The 23,061-nt window shown below is 42.0% G+C and overlaps 1 protein-coding gene across 1 annotated transcript in view; it reads right to left on the bottom strand.

The window, feature by feature from the left end:
- LOC126456626 (sodium/hydrogen exchanger 9B2-like) overlaps window positions 1-23,061 on the bottom strand; it is a 299,137-nt gene that overhangs the window by 47,385 nt on the left and 228,691 nt on the right. Inside the window, exon 9 of the mRNA XM_050092369.1 lies at window positions 7,490-7,596. Within this exon, the coding sequence (XP_049948326.1) occupies window positions 7,490-7,596 (107 nt within the window). The remainder of the gene's footprint in view (window positions 1-7,489; window positions 7,597-23,061) is intronic.

The raw sequence follows: 23,061 nt of genomic DNA, 5'->3' as shown, positions 1-23,061 counted from the left end.
GCCGACATTGTGCATGCTCTGTTGCCTGTGTCTATGTGCCTGTGGTTCTGTCAGTGTGATCATGTGATGTATCTGACCCCAGGAATGTGTCAATAAAGTTTCCCCTTCCTGGGACAATGAATTCACGGTGTTCTTATTTCAATTTCCAGGAGTGTAGAAGAATTAATAAAAAATTTCCTGGTGTCAAGATTTGTTTCCACAATAGGTTTAAGTCTCGTTTTGGCAATTCCTATTATACATGGAATCAAGAAAGTATGCCGTCTTTCTTTACTTGGTGCGCAGTTACCAATTTACTGTACTACCATTCGATCTTATTGTGAGTTTGGGTGTATTCATTTCTGCACTAGATACTGTCTTAGGACCTGAAGTACGTGATGTGGTCACACCATTTATGGATAAAATGTTAATTACGATACCTATTTGGGATCAACATGTGTAGATTTTAAGACGATTACTGGAGAATTTCCTACTATCGGGGGTGACTGCCAACCTCAAGAAATCGAAATTTGCAGTAACTGATATCAGCTTTGTAGGACATCTGGTTTTGTCACATGGGATTTTACCTACGAAAAAGAAGATTAGTGCAATAGAAAATGCGCCACCACCACGTAACAGAACCAAATTAAAGGTATTCTTAGGATTAGCTTCATTTTATCATCATTTCATATCAAATGAAGTCTTAAATTCAGAAGCATTGTTGTGTTTATTAAAGAAGAATGTGCCATGGCAATGGACTCATGAGTGTGAGATAGCAATTAAGAATATTAAAACCACTCTTGTCAATGCACCTATCTTACATCATCCAGACATGACATTAGATTTTAGGTTGATGACAGATGCCTTGTCCTGTGCATTAGGAGCTTGTCTATTTAAGATCCAGTTAGTTGACGGTGTACATACTTTTTTTGCCATGTCTTTTGCAAGTCGAACGCTCACTAACTTTGAACGAGCTTATACAGATAGAGAACTGGAAGCATTGGCAGCTACATGCGCATTTCGAAAATTTCATTACTATCTAGCTAGAGTAAATTGCGATCACGAGGCACTAAGCTTTCTGAATAATTGCAAGCTTTTACCTCCTCAATCAGCTATATAGACCCTCATTCTACAAGAATAACGTTTTGAAATTATGTATGTTCATGGTAGAGAGAACATTATTGCAGATACCCGAAGGACTAACCGAAGCTATGGAAATAGAAGACAACGGAATTTAAAGTCTTACTAATGAAGGATGTGGAAAGTCGAAGAGCGTATCTTAGAACTGCAGGAACATGGCTCAACTACAACGAACAGATCCTCGTTGGAATCATGTCATTCAGAAGATTCAGTGTGAAAAATCAGCAAGGATAAATGAGCTATATCAATTGCATGGTAATGTCTTATTTCATAGGAGAAATCCTCCATCAAGGAATTGGTGTGTTTGAATTCCACAAGACGATGTTCAAAATTAATATGATATACACAAGTAGTTTGGGTACACTGTGGAGTGTACAGATGCTCAGAAAAGGTTGGACGATATAGCATTAGTTCCAATCTAAGAAGAATTGTGCAAAGGACGATGAGGAAGTGTCAAATATGTCAGAAGGCAAAACTTTCAAATCACGGCGCCAGAGGAATATTACATCCAATTACTATTGTAGAATCACTAAATGTTATGAGCCTGGATATAATGGGACCCCTGGCACGTGCTACAGGTAATATCATCTACATCTACATCTACATGATTACTTTGCAATTCACATTTAAGTGCTTGGCAGAGGGTTCGTCGAACCACAATCATACTATCTCTCTACCATTCCACTCCCGAACAGCGCGCGGGAAAAACGAACACCTAAACCTTTCTGTTCGAGCTCTGATTTCTCTTATTTTATTTTGATGATCGTTCCTACCTATGTAGGTTGGGCTCAACAAAATATTTTCGCACTCGGAAGAGAAAGTTGGTGACTGAAATTTCGTAAATAGATCTCCCCGCGACGAAAAACGTCTTTGCTTTAATGACTTCCATCCCAACTCGCGTATCATATCTGCCACACTCTCTCCCCTATTACGTGATAATACAAAACGAGCTGCCCTTTTTTGCACCCTTTCGATGTCCTCCGTCAATCCCACCTGGCAAGGATCCCACACCGCGCAGCAATATTCTAACAGAGGACGAACGAGTGTAGTGTAAGCTGCCTCTTTAGTGGACTTGTTGCATCTTCTAAGGACTAACCGAAGCTACATTGTTGGATTCTACAATCTATTCCTTAAATATGTAAAATTATATACAATCAAGGCATGTACTGCGCAGTCCATCATCCAAACCCGCGGGTTTTATTGTCTGACAATGCAGCTAATTTTACGGGACACAGATGGAGAAGACATTTACAAGGCAACTGGTTTAGATTTCTATGTTTTCCTTTATCAATATTAAAAAAGTTAATCCATGGTAACAATCCACGCAGAATATTTTCATCACTTGTTCTGAGCTGTTCCTATGTTTTGATGTTCTTTAATTACTTATTTATCTATGTATGTGCGCAAGATTAAGTGTTGTCTATACAACAGTACTGTTAGGTACCCGCAATTTCCCCCCCTCCCCCTCCCCGTTTACCTGCGGGGCAGACATTGTGGCTATCAGTTACTATCTGTCTCGTGAGGTAGAACTGCTGCGTCAGATTACCAGTTTACACTCGCGACATTCTGCCTCCCTTTTCATATATTTAACAGCTATTAGGCTCTGCTAATCACAGCCGACGAACAGCGATTGATAAGAGACAGCGCAGAAAAGAAAAGGAATTCTGAGGCGAAGCATAAAAGCTGATGCACTTGGGACCGTCTGACGTCACTATAGTGCCTTTTTTTTTTTTTTTTTTTTTTTTTGTGGTTTTAGGGCGCACAACTTCAATGGTCATTAGCGCCCTGACTACTCTAAGAATGCACCGCGAGGCACAAGTTGACCACAACAACTAAAAGGGAAAACACGATAAAAGACAGACTGACAGGCATAGGATTAAAAAACAGCATCATCAAATGTCCTTAGCGAGGTTTGTCAAATTGATAAAACGAAGAACACGAGCAGCTGCTCGTGGCATTGGACTGCAAGTCACTTCTGGACTCACAGATAACTCAAAGGCAAAGCTATTCGACAACGAGTTTTTCCTGTGATGATGACTATACTAATCGCGGAGTGATAGTACTGATTGCTAACTATAACACAGTTGCAATATCTGATGGCTTAATGGCTAATCCAGATTCCTCATTAGTAAAACTAGCTGAGCCTATTAGTAAAAGTATCTGGTGCCTTATAATACCCTATGAGATAAATACGGATGATGAAAAGTTATTTCACCCCCACTATCAGAACCGGATGCCACTCTAGGCACTTTGCTCGAAACCAAAAGTAATATTTAAAAAACCGAAAAACAAAATCATATAAAACATTGCTTTAATACTTCATTGTGTTATATGAAACATATTTCTGTTCCTCATAAACACCTTTCGCACTTATCAATGACAACAGAAAACCCTTGCCTCTGATCACGACGAAGAACGTACTATTGAATACAAAATAATAATAATTACATAGATTTTTTTATGTTTGTGCATGTAAACTACACTTGCATTAAAAGTAATTGTTTTGGTTACATAAAAGCGCAGAAGTTACGCGATTAAGTAATTTTTGTTACTTATAAAATGGAAATTATGTTTTGTAAGGATGTAAAATACACGAAGGGCTAACACTGAGCGATGTGCGGTTGTAGTTAGTGCGAAACAAAATAAACAAACAAAAAGAAGTCGTCGGTTCTCAGATTCTCTCTGACACATTCGTTTATATTTCTTTCCTTACCAGTGCTACCAACACCACCGGTAATCCGACGATTTACATCATTTATGTACTGTACCAAAACTACCGAACTCCCGAACCCTCGCTTCGGTAGAGCGCTAACGTACCTATAAGACGATAGAAATATCAAGTTTAATAAAAGAATACAGCATCACAAATTGATTGCCCTTTTATCTCACAATGATTTATACACGTTACACGTATGTACAGATTTAATGAGAGTCAAAATAATTATTATTAAGGAATTTCAGATAATTCAGTTTTTATCGATGTCAGACAAATATCTGATTGCACGTCAGGAATTCGTGTCATTTTTGCCTCCGGTAATCTAGAGATGTAATGTAGTGATAGGTGCTCATTTATATTTCTGGTTCACCACAGTTCTTAGTAAGAGTGCAAATGATAAGCCTGCAATGACACGAGGCGATCGTAGCTCATGCAGAGACTTAACGCCACACGCATCAATCAGCTAAGATTATCTTATACTCCTACAACCAATATCCCAAAGATCTGATGTATTTAATCTCCTTCGCAAAGGCATGGACATCGTGGGAAAGTTCAGATAGTGATGTGAGAGATTTACATTGCAAATTTGATTTTTTAACTCCTAGCAGACCATTACTTCTCCTAAGTTGTATCGTAGTCCTAGTTTTAGTAACAATTTGTTCATTTTTTCGAGAATTTGGTTCTTAACTTTATGTGAACTGGATCTGTCCTATCACACTTTTGTCATCTGTCTTCTTGAACATTAATATTACCGTTCCTAACTGAAGTACTGTAACAGCATTTTAAGCACCGGTTCAGATAATAGCTTTGTTGCAAAGGCAAGCAGGCTGTAGACATTAGAAACGCTCTCATTTTCACACATATTAAATTACGGGAAATATGTTGCATCGCTCATTTGTAATTAATCGTTATAAAATATTGTATGACCTACAATTTTAACTTTAATCAAATTTACAACAGTTAAATTCCGTTGGGAACAAATATTAAATTTGGCGCCTTCGAGAATAGTTTTTCGAATTTCAGTTGGGCTTCGTTTCTTTATAAGCTATGGCTGTATTTTGTGAGGCTTTGGTGGCTTCTGGAATTGAATATATGCAAGTGATCTGCCTGAAAGAGGCTGCAAGTTGCAGATGATGCTAAAAATTCAATAATAGTAAGCTTCTGATAAAGTAGGCTATTTGTTGTTGTGGTCTGTGTACTGCAACCTACAGCCATCTGAATCTGCTTCCTGTAGTCAGCCCTTCTTGTTTCTCTTCAATTTTTACTCATCATACCACGTGGTTATAATTAAAAGGCAGCTACTCACAGAGGCACGGTGTAGGTTGCAAATATCTTACGGCAGCAAAACGTGGTTGATGTTCCAAAGCGTTAATGTGGAACCGATTTATGCTGGAAAAAGGTTAATTCCAATCTTGGCAACCAGTTGCAAATATGGCCATGTATAGATATGATTCCATATGTAATGGATTAGGAACGGGAGGTGGGCAGAAAATGTCAAACAAGTAAGTTGCATAATTTTGATTTTAGTACTAAACACCGCTTACAAAATTTATTCACTATGAGCATCGGAGACGTCGACGAGATACTATACAGTGCCAGGTATGCACCTGGTGACCAAAATTGGAACTAATTACTTCCAGTGTAAATCGGTTCCGCATTAACGCATTAGAATACCTTCTATGTTTCGCGGCCATACGATAAACAGCGCACACTGGACCTCTGAGAGTAGCTGCAGTTTAATTATAACTACCTGGTACTTTAGTACTTCCCTCCATTATCAATTTAATTATTCCTTGATGCACCAGGAGTTGTCCTATCAACCGATCCCTTCTTTTAGTCAAGTCGTGCGACAGATTTCGATTCAGATCTCTTCGTTGGTTGTCCGATCTACTCAACTAATCATTAGCTTTCTTCTGCAACAACACGGTTCAAAAGATTCTACTTTCTCCTTGTCTGAATTGGCTGCCGTACACGTTTCATATTCGTACGTAATGAAAACAAAACTATTGAAGTTTTAGCTTTTCAAAATCAATAAAAAGTAGAAGTTATAAGATTATAGCCATAAGTGTAACAAAGGAAAAGTTGTTCGTATTTTGTGTTTCTTTCCTTTTGTCTCTCCTTTTTTTACAGACATTATTTGGTAAAGAAAACGTAGGTCATTTACTGAACGCAATTTGGAAGCTTATACTCATTTATCTGTGACTCAGTACTGTAGGTTTCTGTTGTACTGTACTTTGCAATAAACTACGACAAACCGCGAGACCGATAGGTAAAATAATAAATCTTACAATGTTAACTCATTGTAAATATCTTATGGCTACTGTACGGCAGTTTGTTTTGAACAGTAGTGCTGCTGACAAGATGACTCTAGCATGTGCTGTTATTTATATGTATTTGACGATGCTGGTGCTGATTTTGCTTTTAACATATGGCGATGCCACTATTGCTGCAGTACATTAGGACATTGTTTTTATAAAACATTTCTGAAGATGGTCATTATAGACCGAAACCGGTAATCTGTTGACAAAAACTTTGTGACCATAGCCGTAAAGTAAAGGAAATTTAAACACATAATTGTGTAACACCTGCTGGACGAAGGATTTGAATCCTGAGCCCACGTACAAAAGTCGTGCACGTGGGCCAGGACACAGACCGACGGTACTATTTGACTGAGTTGGAATGATCAGGGGTGACAGACCGGTAGGACCAATTGCTGCACTTGCGGCGAGGTACGTCATCTACTGACGTCACATGTTCCACATTTCTCATCCACGTTTGGGGATTTCCCGACATCCGTGACGCCATGTGTCTTTCATTAAATTACTTGTCTCAGCGTCACCTACGTCACTTTGGAGGTTTTTAAACCTTAGTAAGAATCACCCTATAAATGGAAATTCCTTGAGACAGAAAAAGTATTATAAATCATTTAAGGACTAAGAGCGAAAATTAGGAACTCCTTATGAAGTCATATGCAGAAAGACAACGCGTCACCACACAACCAGAGATGACTAACGTCAGAATTTATCAATAGTGAATATTAATTACCAATGGGTGACGCAGGAACACTAACGCTGTATCTCTGCCGATTGACAGGGGGGGAGCAGGATTCCAAGCAGAGTTTAAGCAGTTGCCTCCATTTATATGTATGTTTAAGGTCCCTTGCTAATTTAATATCAACTACTTCCTTAATAATAATATCCCAAAAGCTGGGAGTGCGTGCCAGAATTGCTATGTTATATACCACAGGAAGACCGGTACAAGAGCAATGGTGTACAATAACAGATTTACTCGGTTGTTGCGTGTGGCTCTTATCCTCATTATACCGGTCTTTCGCTTCCCTAATGGTCTGACCAACGTGTGATATGTCACAAAACCAAGTTCATTGTCTACAGACCCTAAAAAAGGCCCTAATCTAAGATGGTGGAAGAAAAAGGGCACTTCATTCTGTGTTTCCGCAGAATGCGACCGATCCTGTTGGAAATACTACCTGCGTAATGCAGAAAGGCCATTGACTTATGTGCTTTTGTGCTGTTGCTAATTCTTAAAACGTTGGTTTTTTATGGTGTGCGACAGCTGTAAGTACATTAAGAAAAGGATAATTGAAAAATTCAGTATCATTCAACATCATATCGAAGTAAGTCTCCTTTGCATACTCACGTCGGCCTTCTCGGGGATGTACTTGGCGAGGAAGCCCCAAGCGACGCCATAGCCGATGCCACCGATGACGGACACGGGGCACTGCGCGATTTGGTACGCCAAGCTGCCTGGAAAAGGAAGAGTGCGAGTTGGTGTTACGCTGTGTGACAGGATCACCCGCAGCGTCTGGATCGCTTTGCTGTCCGCTAAAATAAGTTTTCTTGCAAACCTTTTTTGAAACTCCACAATTCAAAAATAAGCTTGAAATGACTATAAGTACATTGGGTAAAAGCACTATGAAATATAACACAGACTCAAAACATAAAATCAGAAAAATAGAGGGTGTATCAAAAAGAATCATCCAATTTGGCACTTCTATATTTTTAAACTATTAAATATATATAAAGAATTTTGTTTTTTGATGCATGGGAAACTCAAAAACCTGTTCTATACCTCTTCATAGGTGTTCAATATGCCCCTCTCGAGATACACGGCACATGTCAATATGGTACTGAAATTGTTCCCACACTGCAGCGAGCATGTTTTGAGTTGCAGCTTCCATAGCAGCTGTTATAAAATGTCTCAGTTCATTCATTGTTGTTGGTAACGGAGGCGCATAAACAGAGTCTTAAAAAAAAAACACACACACAAAAAATAATCACATACAGTCAGGTCCGGCGACCTTGGAGGCCAGTAATGTAAGGCAAAATGATTTGGTCCAGTGCTACCGATCCATCGTTCAGTAATCGTTTGATCTAAAAATTCCTGCACTTACAGATCCCAATGTGGCGGTGCCCCGTCCTGTTGGCAATTGAAGTCGTTCCAATCAGTCTCCAACTGTGGGAAAAGAAAGTTCTCAAGCATATCGAGATATGCGCTTCCTGTAACAGTGCTCTTGGCAAAGAAAAATGGACCGTATACCTTTTCCCGTGAAACTCCACAAAACACGTCAAATTTTAGAGAGTCCGTCTCATGTTGTACAACTTCATGTGGTTGTTCCGTACCCCATATTCTCACATTATGACGGCCACCTTTCCATTTAAATGGAATGTTGCCTCGTCACTAAACACTAAGCGTGGAAGAAATTTCCATTTTGCCAAGAACGAAATTACAGAACTCCACACGTTGTGTTTGTCACCTTGTCACCTTCACGAAGAACTTGCAGTAGCTGAATTTTGTGTGGTTTCAAGTGTAAACGTCGACGCAACACACGCCAGACGTACATCGAGAGCATGTTGAGCTGTCGAGCTGCATGGCGAATTGATATCTGCGGACTCCTTAAGAAACTATGGCGGATACGTTCAACGTCTGCGTCAGACCTGTTCCTCGGAATTATTCGTGCTTTCGTCTAATGCTCTGTGCTGTAGGAGGATTCACTCCATACCTAGTACGAAAGTCACGCTGAACAGTTATCACTGACCTGCGCTACCGAAAATGTAGAACACGCGGTTTCTGTTGTCCCGACACCATTTTTACTAGACCTAAGTGGGCACACACTGCAACCATGTAAAACTCGAGAGTTTTCTGTTGCCAACAGTACCTTGTTCAAGCATATGTTTCAAATAACATAATAGTTGTGATTTTTTAAAAATCGGATGATTCTTTTTCATACATCCTTTATTAAAGCTGATTGTATGTTTACGTCATAACTGCGATATAATACAGGCGATTAGTGTTTTCAGCCATTATCGGCTGTCTTTAAGTCTATAAGAGGCGATCAAGAATTTTCCGTTTGAGGGCATTGTTGCAACGTATATGTGACGTAACGCGACTACGAAGCTACGATGCGGGTTGCATAAGGACCCACATGAAGACAAGGGATTACTGTGGTATTCGTATCTCTCCGACGTGCGTGCAGCAGCTGAATCGTGCACTACTGCGACGTTATTGACAAGTATGTCTAAACAGGATGAATGTGCTGTTATTCTTTTCTTAGCTGCCGTAGGACAAACACCGGTAGACTTCCATCGGAGAATGAAGAATGTTCGTGGGGCAGCGCGTCTGCCGAAAAACCACCGTAGTGGAATGATGTGCCAAGGGATGCCACTACTTCATGATAACACACGCCCCACATTGCAAATGTTGCAGTGCTGAGGTTACGGCATCGCAAGTGGAACACCCTCGAGCACGCGCCCTATAGTCGTGATTTCTCCCCATGTGGCTACCCTTAAAAAAGGACTTGAAGGGTCGACGGTTCCTATTGGACGAGGTTGTGCATCAGGCAGATACCGACTTCTGCACGCAGCAGGACACAATGTTTTACTAAAGGGGTATTTTCAACCTGGTGCGTCGGTGGGATGATTGCCTCAACGCTCAAGGCGATTTTGCCTGATTGGCATACCGATTCTGGATTTACGGCGTTCGAACGGACACTTTTTGATTGACCCTTGTACAAAAAATGGAAAAAGTGACAAATATATAGAGAGGGACAAGCTGTACTGCTGTTAGATTAAATCTCTACGACGCTGGAATGATTTACTTAGATAAAATTAACCATATCTTTTCAGCTTTGTTATGGTGTAACGTGTCAATTTCGTCGCCATATATGGGTGCCGCACACTAAAATACCTGTGGTAAACATTCAGAAAGGTCCCTGGCATCTCAGTAGAGTGTAGATGGAAAGCTGGGAGCGGTGAGGGAACAAGTGAGAGGGATATGCACACGAAGTTGCCTTTCGCTAGTGTTGTTACACTGAGGCACGTTTTTTCATGAAGGTTAACAACAAATGTTAAAGAAACCACTCAGAAAATATGAAATCTAAAAATAGTTTAAAACATATGTGCATATACACTCCTGGAAATTGAAATAAGAACACCGTGAATTCATTGTCCCAGGAAGGGGAAACTTTATTGACACATTCCTGGGGTCAGATACATCACATGATCACACTGACAGAACCACAGGCACATAGACACAGGCAAGAGAGCATGCACAATGTTGGCACTAGTACAGTGTATATCCACCTTTCGCAGCAATGCAGGCTGCTATTCTCCCATGGAGACGATCGTAGAGATGCTGGATGTAGTCCTGTGGAACGGCTTGCCATGCCATTTCCACCTGGCGCCTCAGTTGGACCAGCGTTCGTGCTGGACGTGCAGACCGCGTGAGACGATGCTTCATCCAGTCCCAAACATGCTCAATGGGGGACAGATACGGAGATCTTACTGGCCAGGGTAGTTGACTTACACCTTCTAGAGCACGTTGGGTGGCACGGGATACATGCGGACGTGCATTGTCCTGTTGGAACAGCAAGTTTCCTTGCCGGTCTAGGAATGGTAGAACGATGAGTTCGATGACGGTTTGGATGTACCGTGCACTATTCAGTGTCCCCTCGACGATCACCAGTGGTGTACGGCCAGTGTAGGAGATCGCTCCCCACACCATGATGCCGGGTGTTGGCCCTGTGTGCCTCGGTCGTATGCAGTCCTGATTGTGGCGCTCACCTGCACGGCGCCAAACACGCATACGACCATCATTGGCACCAAGGCAGAAGCGACTCTCATCGCTGAAGACGACACGTCTCCATTCGTCCCTCCATTCACGCCTGTCGCGACACCACTGGAGGCGGGCTGCACGATGTTGGGGCGTGAGCGGAAGACGGCCTAACGGTGTGCGGGACCGTAGCCCAGATTCATGGAGACGGTTGCGAATGGTCCTCGCCGATACCCCAGGAGCAACAGTGTCCCTAATTTGCTGGGAAGTGGCGGTGCGGTCCCCTACGGCACTGCGTAGGATCCTACGGTCTTGGCGAGCATCCGTGCGTCGCTGCGGTCCGGTCCCAGGTCGACGGGCACGTGCACCTTCCGCCGACCACTGGCGACAACATCGATGTACTGTGGAGACCTCACGCCCCACGTGTTGAGCAATTCGGCGGTACGTCCACCCGGCCTCCCGCATGCCCACTATACGCCCTCGCTCAAAGTCCGTCAACTGCACATACGGTTCACGTCCACGCTGTCGCGGCATGCTACCAGTGTTAAAGACTGCGATGGAGCTCCGTATGCCACGGCAAACTGGCTGACACTGACGGCGGCGGTGCACAAATGCTGCGCAGCTAACGCCATTCGACGGCCAACACCGCGGTTCCTGGTGTGTCCGATGTGCCGTGCGTGTGATCATTGCTTGTACAGGCCTCTCGCAGTGTCCGGAGCAAGTATGGTGGGTCTGACACACCGGTGTCAATGTGTTCTTTTTTCCATTTCCAGGAGTGTACAAATGCTTTAAACTACTGTCTGTTTTTATGGAATAGGACAGCTTGGCTTTTTCTTCATATTTGTGACTTTTGCTCCACGTTTAGTAGACCTGAAGATGATCAATAACGGCCGAAACGTATAATCACCTTTTTGAAATCCCAACCCTGACTGAAATAAATAGTCAGCTATAGCTTTCAAACAGTTGCTGCATCTCTACACAAACATTAAGTATGCCTTATAAAACAGATTAATAAAGCAATCGCGACAACACAAGAAATTTGCTTCGTAGGGCTACAGTAAAATTTATTGTTTAACTTCCTCCTGTGATCTTCGTGACAGAAGCTGAGCAATATACTAAATGATACGACGAAGGAAAAACATTGTTATGGCTTCAAAAGAGGTAACACAGTCGTATACAAACCTACATCAGGGATGTGATATAGCAGGTAAAAACTGAAGGAAAAGTCACGGTTAATAATTGGCGTGATAAGTCTTTCCCCATTCAGGGAAACAGACTGAAATAAAAATATTTAATCTTTAACGAATGTTCACCGGCCTTGTGGGTAAATGGAAAATGTACTGAATTCTGATCGGTGAATTACCGTGAACCTTTTCATTCAGTGGTATACACTGAAGTGCCAAAGAAACTGGTACAGGCATGCGTATTCAAATGCAGAGATATTTAAACAGGCAGAATACGGCGCTGCGATCGGCAAGTGTCTGGTGCAGTTGTCAGATCGGTTACTGCTGCTACAATGGCAGGTTATCAACAGTTACGTAAGTTTGAAGGTGGTGTTATAGTCGGCGCACGAGCGATGGAACACAGCATCTCCGACGTAGCGATGAAGTGGAGATTTTCCGTACGATCATTTCACGATTGTGCCGTGCATATCATGAATCCGGTAAAACATTAGATCTCCGGCATCGCTGTGACCGGAAAAAGATCCTGCAAGGTCGGGACCAACGACGACTGAAGAGAATCGTTCGATGTGACAGAAGCGCAACCCTTCCGCAGATTGCTGCAGATTTCAATGCTGGACCGTCAACAAGTATCAGCGTGTGAAACATCAACGAAACATCATCGATATGGGCTTTCGGAGCCGAAGGCCCAATCGTGTACCCTTGATGACCGCACGACAAAATGCTTTACGCCTCGCCTGGGCCCGTCAACACCGACATTGCACTGCTGATGACTGAAAACATGTTCCCTGGTCGGACGGGTCTCTTTTCAAATTGTATCGAGCAAATGGACGTGTACGGGCATGGAGACAACCTCATGAATCCGTGGACCCAGCATGTCAGCAGGGGACTGTTCAAGGTGGTGGAGGCTCAGTAATGGAGTGGGGCGTGTGCAGTTGGGGTGATATGGGACCCCTGATATGTGTCGATACGACTCGACGGGTGACACGTATGTAAGCATCCTGTCTGATCACTTGCATCCATTCATGCCCATTGGACATTCCGACGGACTTCGGCAATTCCAGCACGACAATGCGACACCCTACAAGTGCAGAATTGCTACAGAGTGGCTCCCAGGAACACTCCTCTGAGTTTGAACACTTCCGCTGGCCACCAAACTCCCCAGACATGAACATTATTAAGCAAATCTGGAATGCCTTGCAACGTGCTGTTCAGAAGAGATCTCCAACCCCTCGTACTCTTACGGATTTATGGACAGCCGTGCAGGATTAATGGTGTCAGTGCCCTCCAGCACTACTTCAGACATTAGTCGAGTCCATACCACATCTTGTGGCGGCACTTCTGTGTGCTCGCAAGGGCCTTATGATATTTTAGGCAGGTGCACCAGTTTCTTTGGCTCTTCAGTGTATGCTGAATAATAAATATAAGTATGAAAACAAAAACCACCACGGGTTCATCCTTGCCCTTTTGATGGCAAGTGAGCTGCCAGTTCATTAATATCTTGATGCACTGTCTGCGGCGAGCTGAGTCTCTGCCTTGATGGCAGCACCAGTGAATAAACTGAGAGGCTTAGTAATGTTGTTCCTCTATCATCGCCACTAATACTTGAATCCATTCTCCCCCCTTACTCTCTCTCACTCACACAAAAGTATAAGAGTTGAAATTTCACAACGAAAAGAAGACTTCGTTACTAGTCACTACTTCGCAGGAATGTATCCCTCACAGGTAACATTACACAGACAAAAATACAGCCGAGCGACATGGCACACTGAGAAGGCACTAGACACGTATTCGGGAGGATGGTGGTTAAAACCCATTTGGACATTCAGATTTAGATTTTCCATTATTTCCATAAATTGCTTAAGGTGAATGGCCGGAAGTTCCTTCCCCATATTTCACCATCTTAAATACCAAATATCCGTCTAATACGACATTAATTATATCTCAATAACTCAAGATGGATCCTATCAACATATTCCTCTTTAAGTCACATTACGTCACAAAGACCTTTTCTCTCGGACTAGATTCAGTAGCTCATGATTAACTATCCGATCCGCCTATCTAAAATTCAGCTTTCGTCTGTAATACCAGGTTGCAAAAGTTTCTACGCTCGTTTTCATTTCACTTCGATACAAGGTTACAGTCCATACAAGTACTTCCAGAAGATACTTCGTAACACTTAAGTAGGATGTTAACGTTTTTATCTTTTCAGGAAAGCTTTTCCTGTTACTAACGGGCCGAATTTTATACCGTCTTTGCTTGTGACACATTCAGTTATTTTGCTGCCCAAATAGGAAGCTCGTCTTCTACTTTAAGTGTACCATTTCCCAGTATAATTCTCCCGTCCCCTCCATCGCCTGATTTAATGTGTTTGCTTTCCATTACCCTTGCTTCACTTTCCTTGATATCCATCTTATCAGCTCTTTTCAATGCACTATGCACTCCGTTCAAATAATCTTCCAAGCCCTGTGCCTTGATAACACAAGCGCAATGTCATTGCCAAACCTCAGTGTTTATATTTATTTTCCTTCAATTTCTAACCCCTTTCCAAATTTCTCCTCGTTCCTCATTGCACGAATTGATTAATAGGGGGCACAGTTCTCAACTCTGACTCACTCTTCATTGCTGTTTCCGTATCGTGTTCTTTGACTCTCATAATTACTGTCTGGTTTTTGTACAAGTTGTAAATAAACATTCGCTCTCTGTATTTTATCCATGATACCTTCAGAGCTTCGAAGAATGTTTTTCAATCAGTACTGTAAAAATATTTTCTAAATTTACAAACGCTCTAAGTGCTCGTTTGTCTTTCTTCAGTCTTCGATCTAAGATAAGTCGTAGGGTCGATATAGCCTCCCATATTTCTAAATTTCTCTGGAACCCTAACTAATGTTCTGGCCTGGTCGGCTTCTTCCAATTATTCAGTTCTTCTGTAGATAATAGGTTTTACGGATTAAAACGTGAAATTATGGGTACAGAGTACATGAGATGCGGTACGTAATTTCATCTGAACAAGGATGATTGACAGAAACAGTCCTCACATTGCTTTGAATGACAATTCGGCCGCACATATTAAACCTTGTAAGCCATCAACTAGGACGAGATAATCTGATGGATCACAGCTCTTATATTGCTTGAAAGCTCAAATTACGATATCGGCTGAAGTGACGTAGGGAAAACGTAGGTGTAATAAATCATATCGTCGACGTGGATTTGTGACGCATCCCTCCCAAAACAGAATTGCATGTTTTCCAGCCGCATGACCTCATTCGGCGAAATTTCGAAGTCACATCGAGGAGATATCACGATTTCTCCGTAGCATTTAAGTCCTTCAGAAGTACAGGCTATCAGTCAAGTGTAAATCTGACCACGGCTATTTTGAAGTCTTTTCATCGGTCACTGTGTAAGATGTCATGTGCACTTCGCGGATTAGATGACTACGCCCATTCAGATCTGTCACCGAAGTATTAATACAAGGCCAGTTGGTCTTTTATCCGTCCGGATACCCATGCGTGTTAAAGCGTCCATTCCAGGAGGGGGAGATGCACCAGCCCCGGAGCTGCCTCTGGATCACGGGGTTTCGGGATCGATTCCAGGCCGGGTTGGGGATTTTCTCTGACCGGAGACTGGAAGTTTGTGTTGTTCTCCTCCTCCTCCTCCTCCTCCTCATCATCATCATCATCATTCGTGACAGTGGCTAGATTTTGAAAAAATTTACATTGTGTAAAAATTGGGACTTTGTACGGGCGCTGATGACCGTGCAGTTGAGCGCCCCACGAACCAAACATCATCACCAGTTCCGGATCGAATCCGCCTGGCGTGTTAAAGACGAGGGCCGGTGTAACAGTCCACGTGGATGTGGTTCCTCCTATGTACCGCTAGGCTAACACCGGGCTGCTACACAAGCCTGTCTTCGTTACACGATTCGCAAACATTTTGAGAACTTTCTCTCACTTTCACATAAATAGCACTACACATAGACAGTTGCGGTAAACGTTTTCTGTCCCGGGGGATTATTGGGTGGCGACAAGAAGGGCATCCGGCCACCCCTTACATTAACCAAGCTACATCCAATAAGGGGAAACGAGAGGATGACGATTGAACAAAACTCGAAATTTTTTTTTTTACGGAATTCGAATGTATATAAATTGAAGAATTATTCCCCAAAGCATTATATGCTAAGTTCAAAAATTAACGACTCTATGAGCGTTTGAAGCCGAGTGTGCACAGCACGCCTCGGCGTTAGGGCACCTGTTGCCACAGATCGTTATCGATGGCATCACCCCTATTCATACCGATTTGAGTGAACCTGATTATCTGGAGCGTTGTTTGTGCGATTTACTCAAAATGTGAACGAAAGTTTCAGTAGTCTCATTTCGAGATAAGCTGCAAATACGAGTATAACATCCAATCGAGGCGAAATTGTCAACGTTGCTTCAAATTTCGGCTTATGTCTATTCAATGTAGGCAGTACTGCATTAATGCACGTGGCATGCTCTTCAAATCGAAATAGGCGATGAAATGCGCCGATTCTGTGAAGATAGAGACGCCAGCGGCGACATGCTCGGCGACGAAAAGGGCTTTGAGGACGAAAATGACGGGCTTATCACTTCAGAGTAGCAGAAAACGGCCATTCACTAGCCGGGGCGATAGTTATTACGGACCAGGCATCGATGATATCCCGTAAGTTTCAAGCTTTGTCCCATTTTTATATGATAAATACTTGTCAAACTTAATACGCGTTTTTCTTAAAACCATGTTTTTCAGCATAGTTGGTTGTCGCCCACGCTACAATTTTCATTCGATTTCACTGTTTTTTTATTTCCCTTGAAGCAAATAGAATTCTCTTCAGTTCATCGTAGCCGTTTCTTTAATGTTAATATTTCGTATTTTTAGGCCAAAAAAGAGGGTTCCAAAAATAGCCATTTTTTAAGATAACTATAATTTCCCGAAACAATTTTTTTTGCAAATCACTACGATGAACTAAAGTTAGATCTGTAAGGATCAGGGTGATATGTTAATGTCATGTTTCAAGTAACCTCAACCGGAATTACGGCTACAACCGTCGATCTACCTCCTTTCAGAGCTGCCTCAGGAAACTCCCAATCACACAGTGAAGATATTAATTTTTTTCAATAACAAACTACTTCAATGTATGCTTTATTCATTGCAGCAAACCCCATTTGTCTACTACATTCCAGTACGGAGAAAAAAATCTTGAAACTAAGCAACATTTTCATCCGTCATTCTGTCGTTCTCCCTTAATAACGTTGCCGGCTCTGCGTCGAGGCGGGTCAAAGGCGCAAGAGAAAGAAGAACGCCAGTTAGTCTTCTGACTTAATGATACCGGCTAGCTATGAGGCCGAGTACAAAACTCAGAAGAGACTGAAGACACAGTTATTAAAGGCCATTATCAGCACTATAGCGTCATTTGTCATAGCGACACTTTAATGTAAATATGACATTGGATTTCTCTCGGCACAGTTACGGTCAGAACCCAAAAGCTCTGGATGTCTTCATGGCATTTGTCACAGCGACACGTTACTGTAAATGTGGCTACGCATTTCTCTCGATAGGATACTGCGGATACTGAACTCAGAAAGAGAACTTGCCCATCTGGGTACGGCATTTGGCCTATTTTGATAACAGAGATATGTATACTAGGTGACAGATAATAATTTTCAGATAGTACTGTAAGTGCTTGTCAAGTTTTTCGCCGATTATAGACAGTAAATGCCCCTTCACCGTTTTAATTTAAACTGTTAGTCATAATTATTGGTTATCATTGACAGGAGCGAAACGAGGAGGGTTATTGCGAAACATTGTTATAACATGGTAAGGAAGGAATTATTCTGGTTATTCGGAGGTCATCTAAAAATTATTAGAATCCTGTGAAAGTACGATTGTTCTCAGCTTATGATACTGTTGGAATCAATGTCATAAAGGTTATAACCAAAAATATAGCCATGTACGAACTGATCGCTGCTTTTGCCTGTCTGCAATATGGTGGACAACGCAGCCATATGGAGACTGTATTTTCCAAGACCAGAAGTCTCCATCCAGGTAGTACAGAGACCAGTGGCCCTACCACAGGTGTAATATATACTGTCGTTTTTTCTCCTTTCTTCACGACCTACGTTTACACGACCTACATTCACACATTTTTTATATGTGAATTACACTGTTGAACATAAAAAGAAGGGAGAGAACACAACGAAATTTTATTAGCAGCGTGTGTAAGGCTTAGTTTGAAGAATACACGATTAAATTTTATAGGTTATTTGAGGGGCAGAACTTAGTGCTCAGAGCTGTCACCTCTGGCGGCACCACTCTCTATAACCCGGCTGGGAATTGAGTCGTACTGGTCTTGGGTCACAGATTCTGCCGCGTAAGTCTTTTCTGCTTCAACTCTCCTCTGCAACTCCAGTATCTAGTTCATTCATCGCTCTGGCTGAGCTAATGGTGGCGTGCCAATATGTCGGCAGCCTATGCCCAGATGTTTTCAGTGGATCAGAGATCTGGAGAACGTCCTGACCACAACAACAGTATAGAGCACCGTCCACATGGAGACAAGTCGAGGCAGGACGCACAACATGCTGTCTTGCGTTATCTTGTTATAAGATCACAGAGACCACAAAGATAGGACGCAACAACCGGCCTTACCCGTTCCAGATAGTGTCCAAATTACCGGCAATGCGAACCAGTGGTGATACTGTGGTGTACCCCGTGGCGCAGATACCATCAAGCCAGGTTTTGGGCCAATGCGGCGATGGCGAATGCAATCTGGCAACGTTCGTTCTTCTCGGAGCCTCCACACGCAGAAACATCCATCGTGTCGGTGTTTCTCAAGGAGTTTCTTTGCGGGGTGGGAGAGTGGCTTTGTACGTAAAAACCAGTATTCCATTTGAGTCCATAGACTATCACGACACTGCACTGAACAGATCTTTGAATGTTGTGAAGGGGCAGTCGAATTAAGTGAAACTAAACTTCTAATTGTTGTTGTTTATAGGTCCCCTAACTCCGACTTCAGAGCATTTCTGCTCAAGTTAGAGAGGGTTCTTGATTCACTTTGTAGGAAGTACCAGAAATTAGCTATATGTGGTGACTTCAATATTAATTTTGTATATGATGGTGCAAGAAAAGGATGTTGGTAGATCTCCTAAATTCATATGATCTGTTGCAGACTGTGTTTTTTCCAACTAAGGCGCAGGGGAGCAGTAGCACAGCCATAGAAAAAATTTTTATTCATTCTCCATTACTAGATGGGCATTCTGTTAGTAAATGCGTGAATGGCCTTTCAGACCATGATGCACAAATTTTAACACTAAAAGGCTTGTGTACTCAAACCAATGTGATATTTAATTACAAACTATGTAGGAAAGTTAATCCAACAGCAATAGAGAGTTTTTTAAACCTTGTCAAGGAACAAGAGTGGCAGGATGTTTATAGTGCCGATAACATAGATGATAAATACAATACTTTCCTTAACACATTTCTCATGCTCTTTGAGAGTTGCTTTCCATTAGAACGCTCTAAACGGGATACTAGCAGTAATGGGCAGCCCGGGTGGCTGATTAGTGGGATAAGGGTATGTTGTTGAACAAAGCGGGAATTATATCAAAATGTTAGAAGTAGTCGCAATCAAGATGCAGTAGCCCATTACAAACAGTATTGTAAGGTGCTTAAAAATGTTATTAAGAAGGCAAAGAGTATGTGGTACGCAAATATAATAGTCAATTCACAGGATAAAATTAAAACCATATGGTCAGTTCTGAAGGCAGTGTCTGGTCAGCAGCACGAGGTCGACGATATAAAGTCAGTTCACAGTAAAAATATTTCTGTTACTGATAAATCAGATATATGTACAGTATTTAGGAATCTTTTTCTGAGCATTTCTGGTAAACTAAATAAAAATTTAGTTTCTGCAGGAAATCATATAACTTTTTTGGCAGATTTCTTTTCGAGATTGATGTCTGATATACTCCTCCATGATACAGACAAGAGGGAGATTGAGTCAATAATTAAATCACTGAAGACTAAGGACTCTCACGGTTATGATGGAGTGTCTAGTAGAATATTAAAGTACTGTGCTGCACATGTTAGCCCTGTATTTAGCCACATTTGTAATTTTTCCTTTAGGAATGGTCAGTTTCCTGAACGTTTAAAGTACTCAGTAGTAAAGCCGCTTTATAAAAAGCGAAAAAGGGATAATGGATATAATTTAGGCCTATTTCTATGCTATCAGTGGTTGCAAAAGTTATTGAAAAGGCTGTGTATGTAAGGATAATTGATCATTTCATATCACACGATTTGCTGTCAAATGTACTGTTCGGCTTCAGAAGTCGTTTAACAACTGAAAATGCTATATTCTCTTTTCTCTGTGAGGTACTGGATGAGCTAAACAAAAGGTTTCGAACGCTTGGCATATTTTTTGATTTAACTAAGGCATTTTATTGTGTTGATCACAAAATATTGCGCCAGAAGTTGGACAATTATGGAATACGGGGAGTAGCTCACAATTGGTTCACCTCTTACTTTAGCCACTGGCAGCAAAAGGTCATTATTCACAATGTTGATAACGGCTGTGATGTGGGGTCTGAGTGGGGTACTGTCAAGTGGAGGATCAGTGTTAGGGCCACTTCTGTTACTTATTTATTTAAATGATATGCCGTCTAGTATTAGGGGTAACTCTAAAATATTCCTGTTTGCTTGGTAGTAAAGGATGTTGTGTGCAACATTGGCTCGGTTTCAAATAGTGCAGTTCAAGACATAAGTACATGGCCTGTATAAAATAAACTATCGCTAAATCACAGTAAGACTCAGTTTTTACAGTTTCTAACACACAATTTAACAAAACCTGACGTTTTAATTTCACAGAACGGGCAAATGATTAGTGAAAGTGAACAGTTCAAATTTCTAGGTGTTCAGATAGATAATAAGCTGTCGTGGAAAGCCCACGTTCAGGATCTTGTTCAAAGACTTAATACTGCCATTTTTACCATTCGAACGATATCAGCAGTTAGTGATCGTTCCACACGAAAAATAGTCTACTTTCCTTATTTGCATTCGCTTATGTCCTATGGTATTGTATTTCGGGGCAACTCTTCCCATTCTAAAACAATATTTTTGGCTCAGAAACTGGCGGTTCGGCCAATAAGTGGTGTAAGTTCACGAACCTCTTATCGACCCCCTGGTTATTTTGACATTGGCCTCTCAATATATATATTCCTTACTGTCATTTCTTGTTAACAATATTAGCTTATTCCCAAGAATAAGCAGCTTTCACTCGGTAAATACTCGGCAGAAATCAAACCTGCATTTGGATCGCACTTCCTTAACTCTTGTGCAAAAAGGCGTGGAGTATACTGCTGCATCCATTTTCAATAAGCTACTACACAAATTCAAAAATCTTAGCAGTAATCCACGCGCTTTCAAATCGAAACTGAAGAGTTTCCTCATGGGTCACTCCTCTGTCGAGGAGTTCCTTGAAAAATTAAGCTGATTCTTATTGTATTGTTGATTGCGTTTACTTAAACGTATGGATTGACTTTTTTCGCGTTCATAAACATTTATTTTTATCTGTTATTACTTTTATGTTGTAATTTCATGTACTGACACGTTCCATGACCTTGGAGATTTGCTCCTCAGTTTGGTCCTACGGAACTTGACGTGTAAATAAATAAATAAAAACACGCAGAACGTCTTAGAAAGACAGCTTGGTGCCACCCCTACTGTGGTGTCACCGCCAGACACCACACTTGCTAGGTGGTAGCCTTTAAATCGGCCGCGGTCCATTAGTATACGCCGGACCCGCGTGTCGCCACTGTCAGTAATTGCAGACCGAGCGCCACCACACGGCAGGTCTAGAGAGACGTCCTGGCACTCGCCCCAGTTGTACAGCCGATGTTCATAGCAATGGTTCACTGACAACTACGCTCTCATTTGCCGAGACGATAGTTAGCATAGCCTTCAGCTACATTTGCTACGACCTAGCAAGGCGCCGTATTCAATTGATATTAAGATTCTATTAATGTATCATCAAGAGCGATGTTCTACAAATGTGGATTAAAGTTAAGTATTCCAGAAGCTACGTACTTTTCTTTATAGCATTCATTACGTATCCTGTTTCAGACCTCACGCCAGCCTGCGTGAGTTTAAGCGCGTGCCTTTCGGCTTCCTCTCATTGTGTCTAGGCTGTCTTGTCTAGACACAACACCTACCATCGACGCACCCCTCTCTGCTGTCGCGACACAGGAAGCTGCAACAATGGTCGCCGTGCTGACATCCTATGGTGCTCCAGTCGCGTCATCTGTTCCGTTTGTCTTGTTGCAGACTGGCCCATTTCATGACTCCATGTGTGTGACGTATCTGTACGATCTTGAACCACCGAGCGACCAATATATCTGTTCTCTCCGGCACTAGCCGTAAAAGGGACCGTTGAGATACCGCACAACGTTGAATACGGCCGTCCTGAGTCCATAGATTCCACATTCGTACATCAGTTGTGGGATCGCGATCAACGCAATCAGTAATATTGCAATATTCTAAATAGGCTACTTTCCTCCCAAAGCCAAATTCCGACTTGTGCTGGTAGCCGTTTCTCTTCCTCACACGATTTTCTCACAATCTACTAACATTCAAATGTGATTTACGAATGAGAAACTCTCAGACCAATCTTTCCAATACATAGAATGTAAACTGCAGTACTCCTTCTCACTTCAGGCGGTTACACTGAAACGCTGATCGCTAGCATGTCGAAGCATGTATTTTATGTCATGCCACTTAGATGTTTGCTGCATGCGGCCTTCATGGTGTGATTTTAATGGTCAGCAGTGTGTACAGTGTGGTCAGAAGCAGTCTGAAAAGTCTTTAAGGATGCTGCAGGGTAGGGTGTACTGAGAAAAAACTGTTTAAAAAAAATCGATACATTGCGCCGTTTCTGAGTCAGTTAACATTGCAGTTGGCCAATCAGGCCCGCCGCGC

Source organism: Schistocerca serialis, chromosome 2 (assembly GCF_023864345.2).
Source record: "Schistocerca serialis cubense isolate TAMUIC-IGC-003099 chromosome 2, iqSchSeri2.2, whole genome shotgun sequence".
NCBI lineage: Eukaryota > Metazoa > Arthropoda > Insecta > Orthoptera > Acrididae > Schistocerca > Schistocerca serialis.
This window is presented reverse-complemented; position numbering and strand designations above follow the sequence as displayed.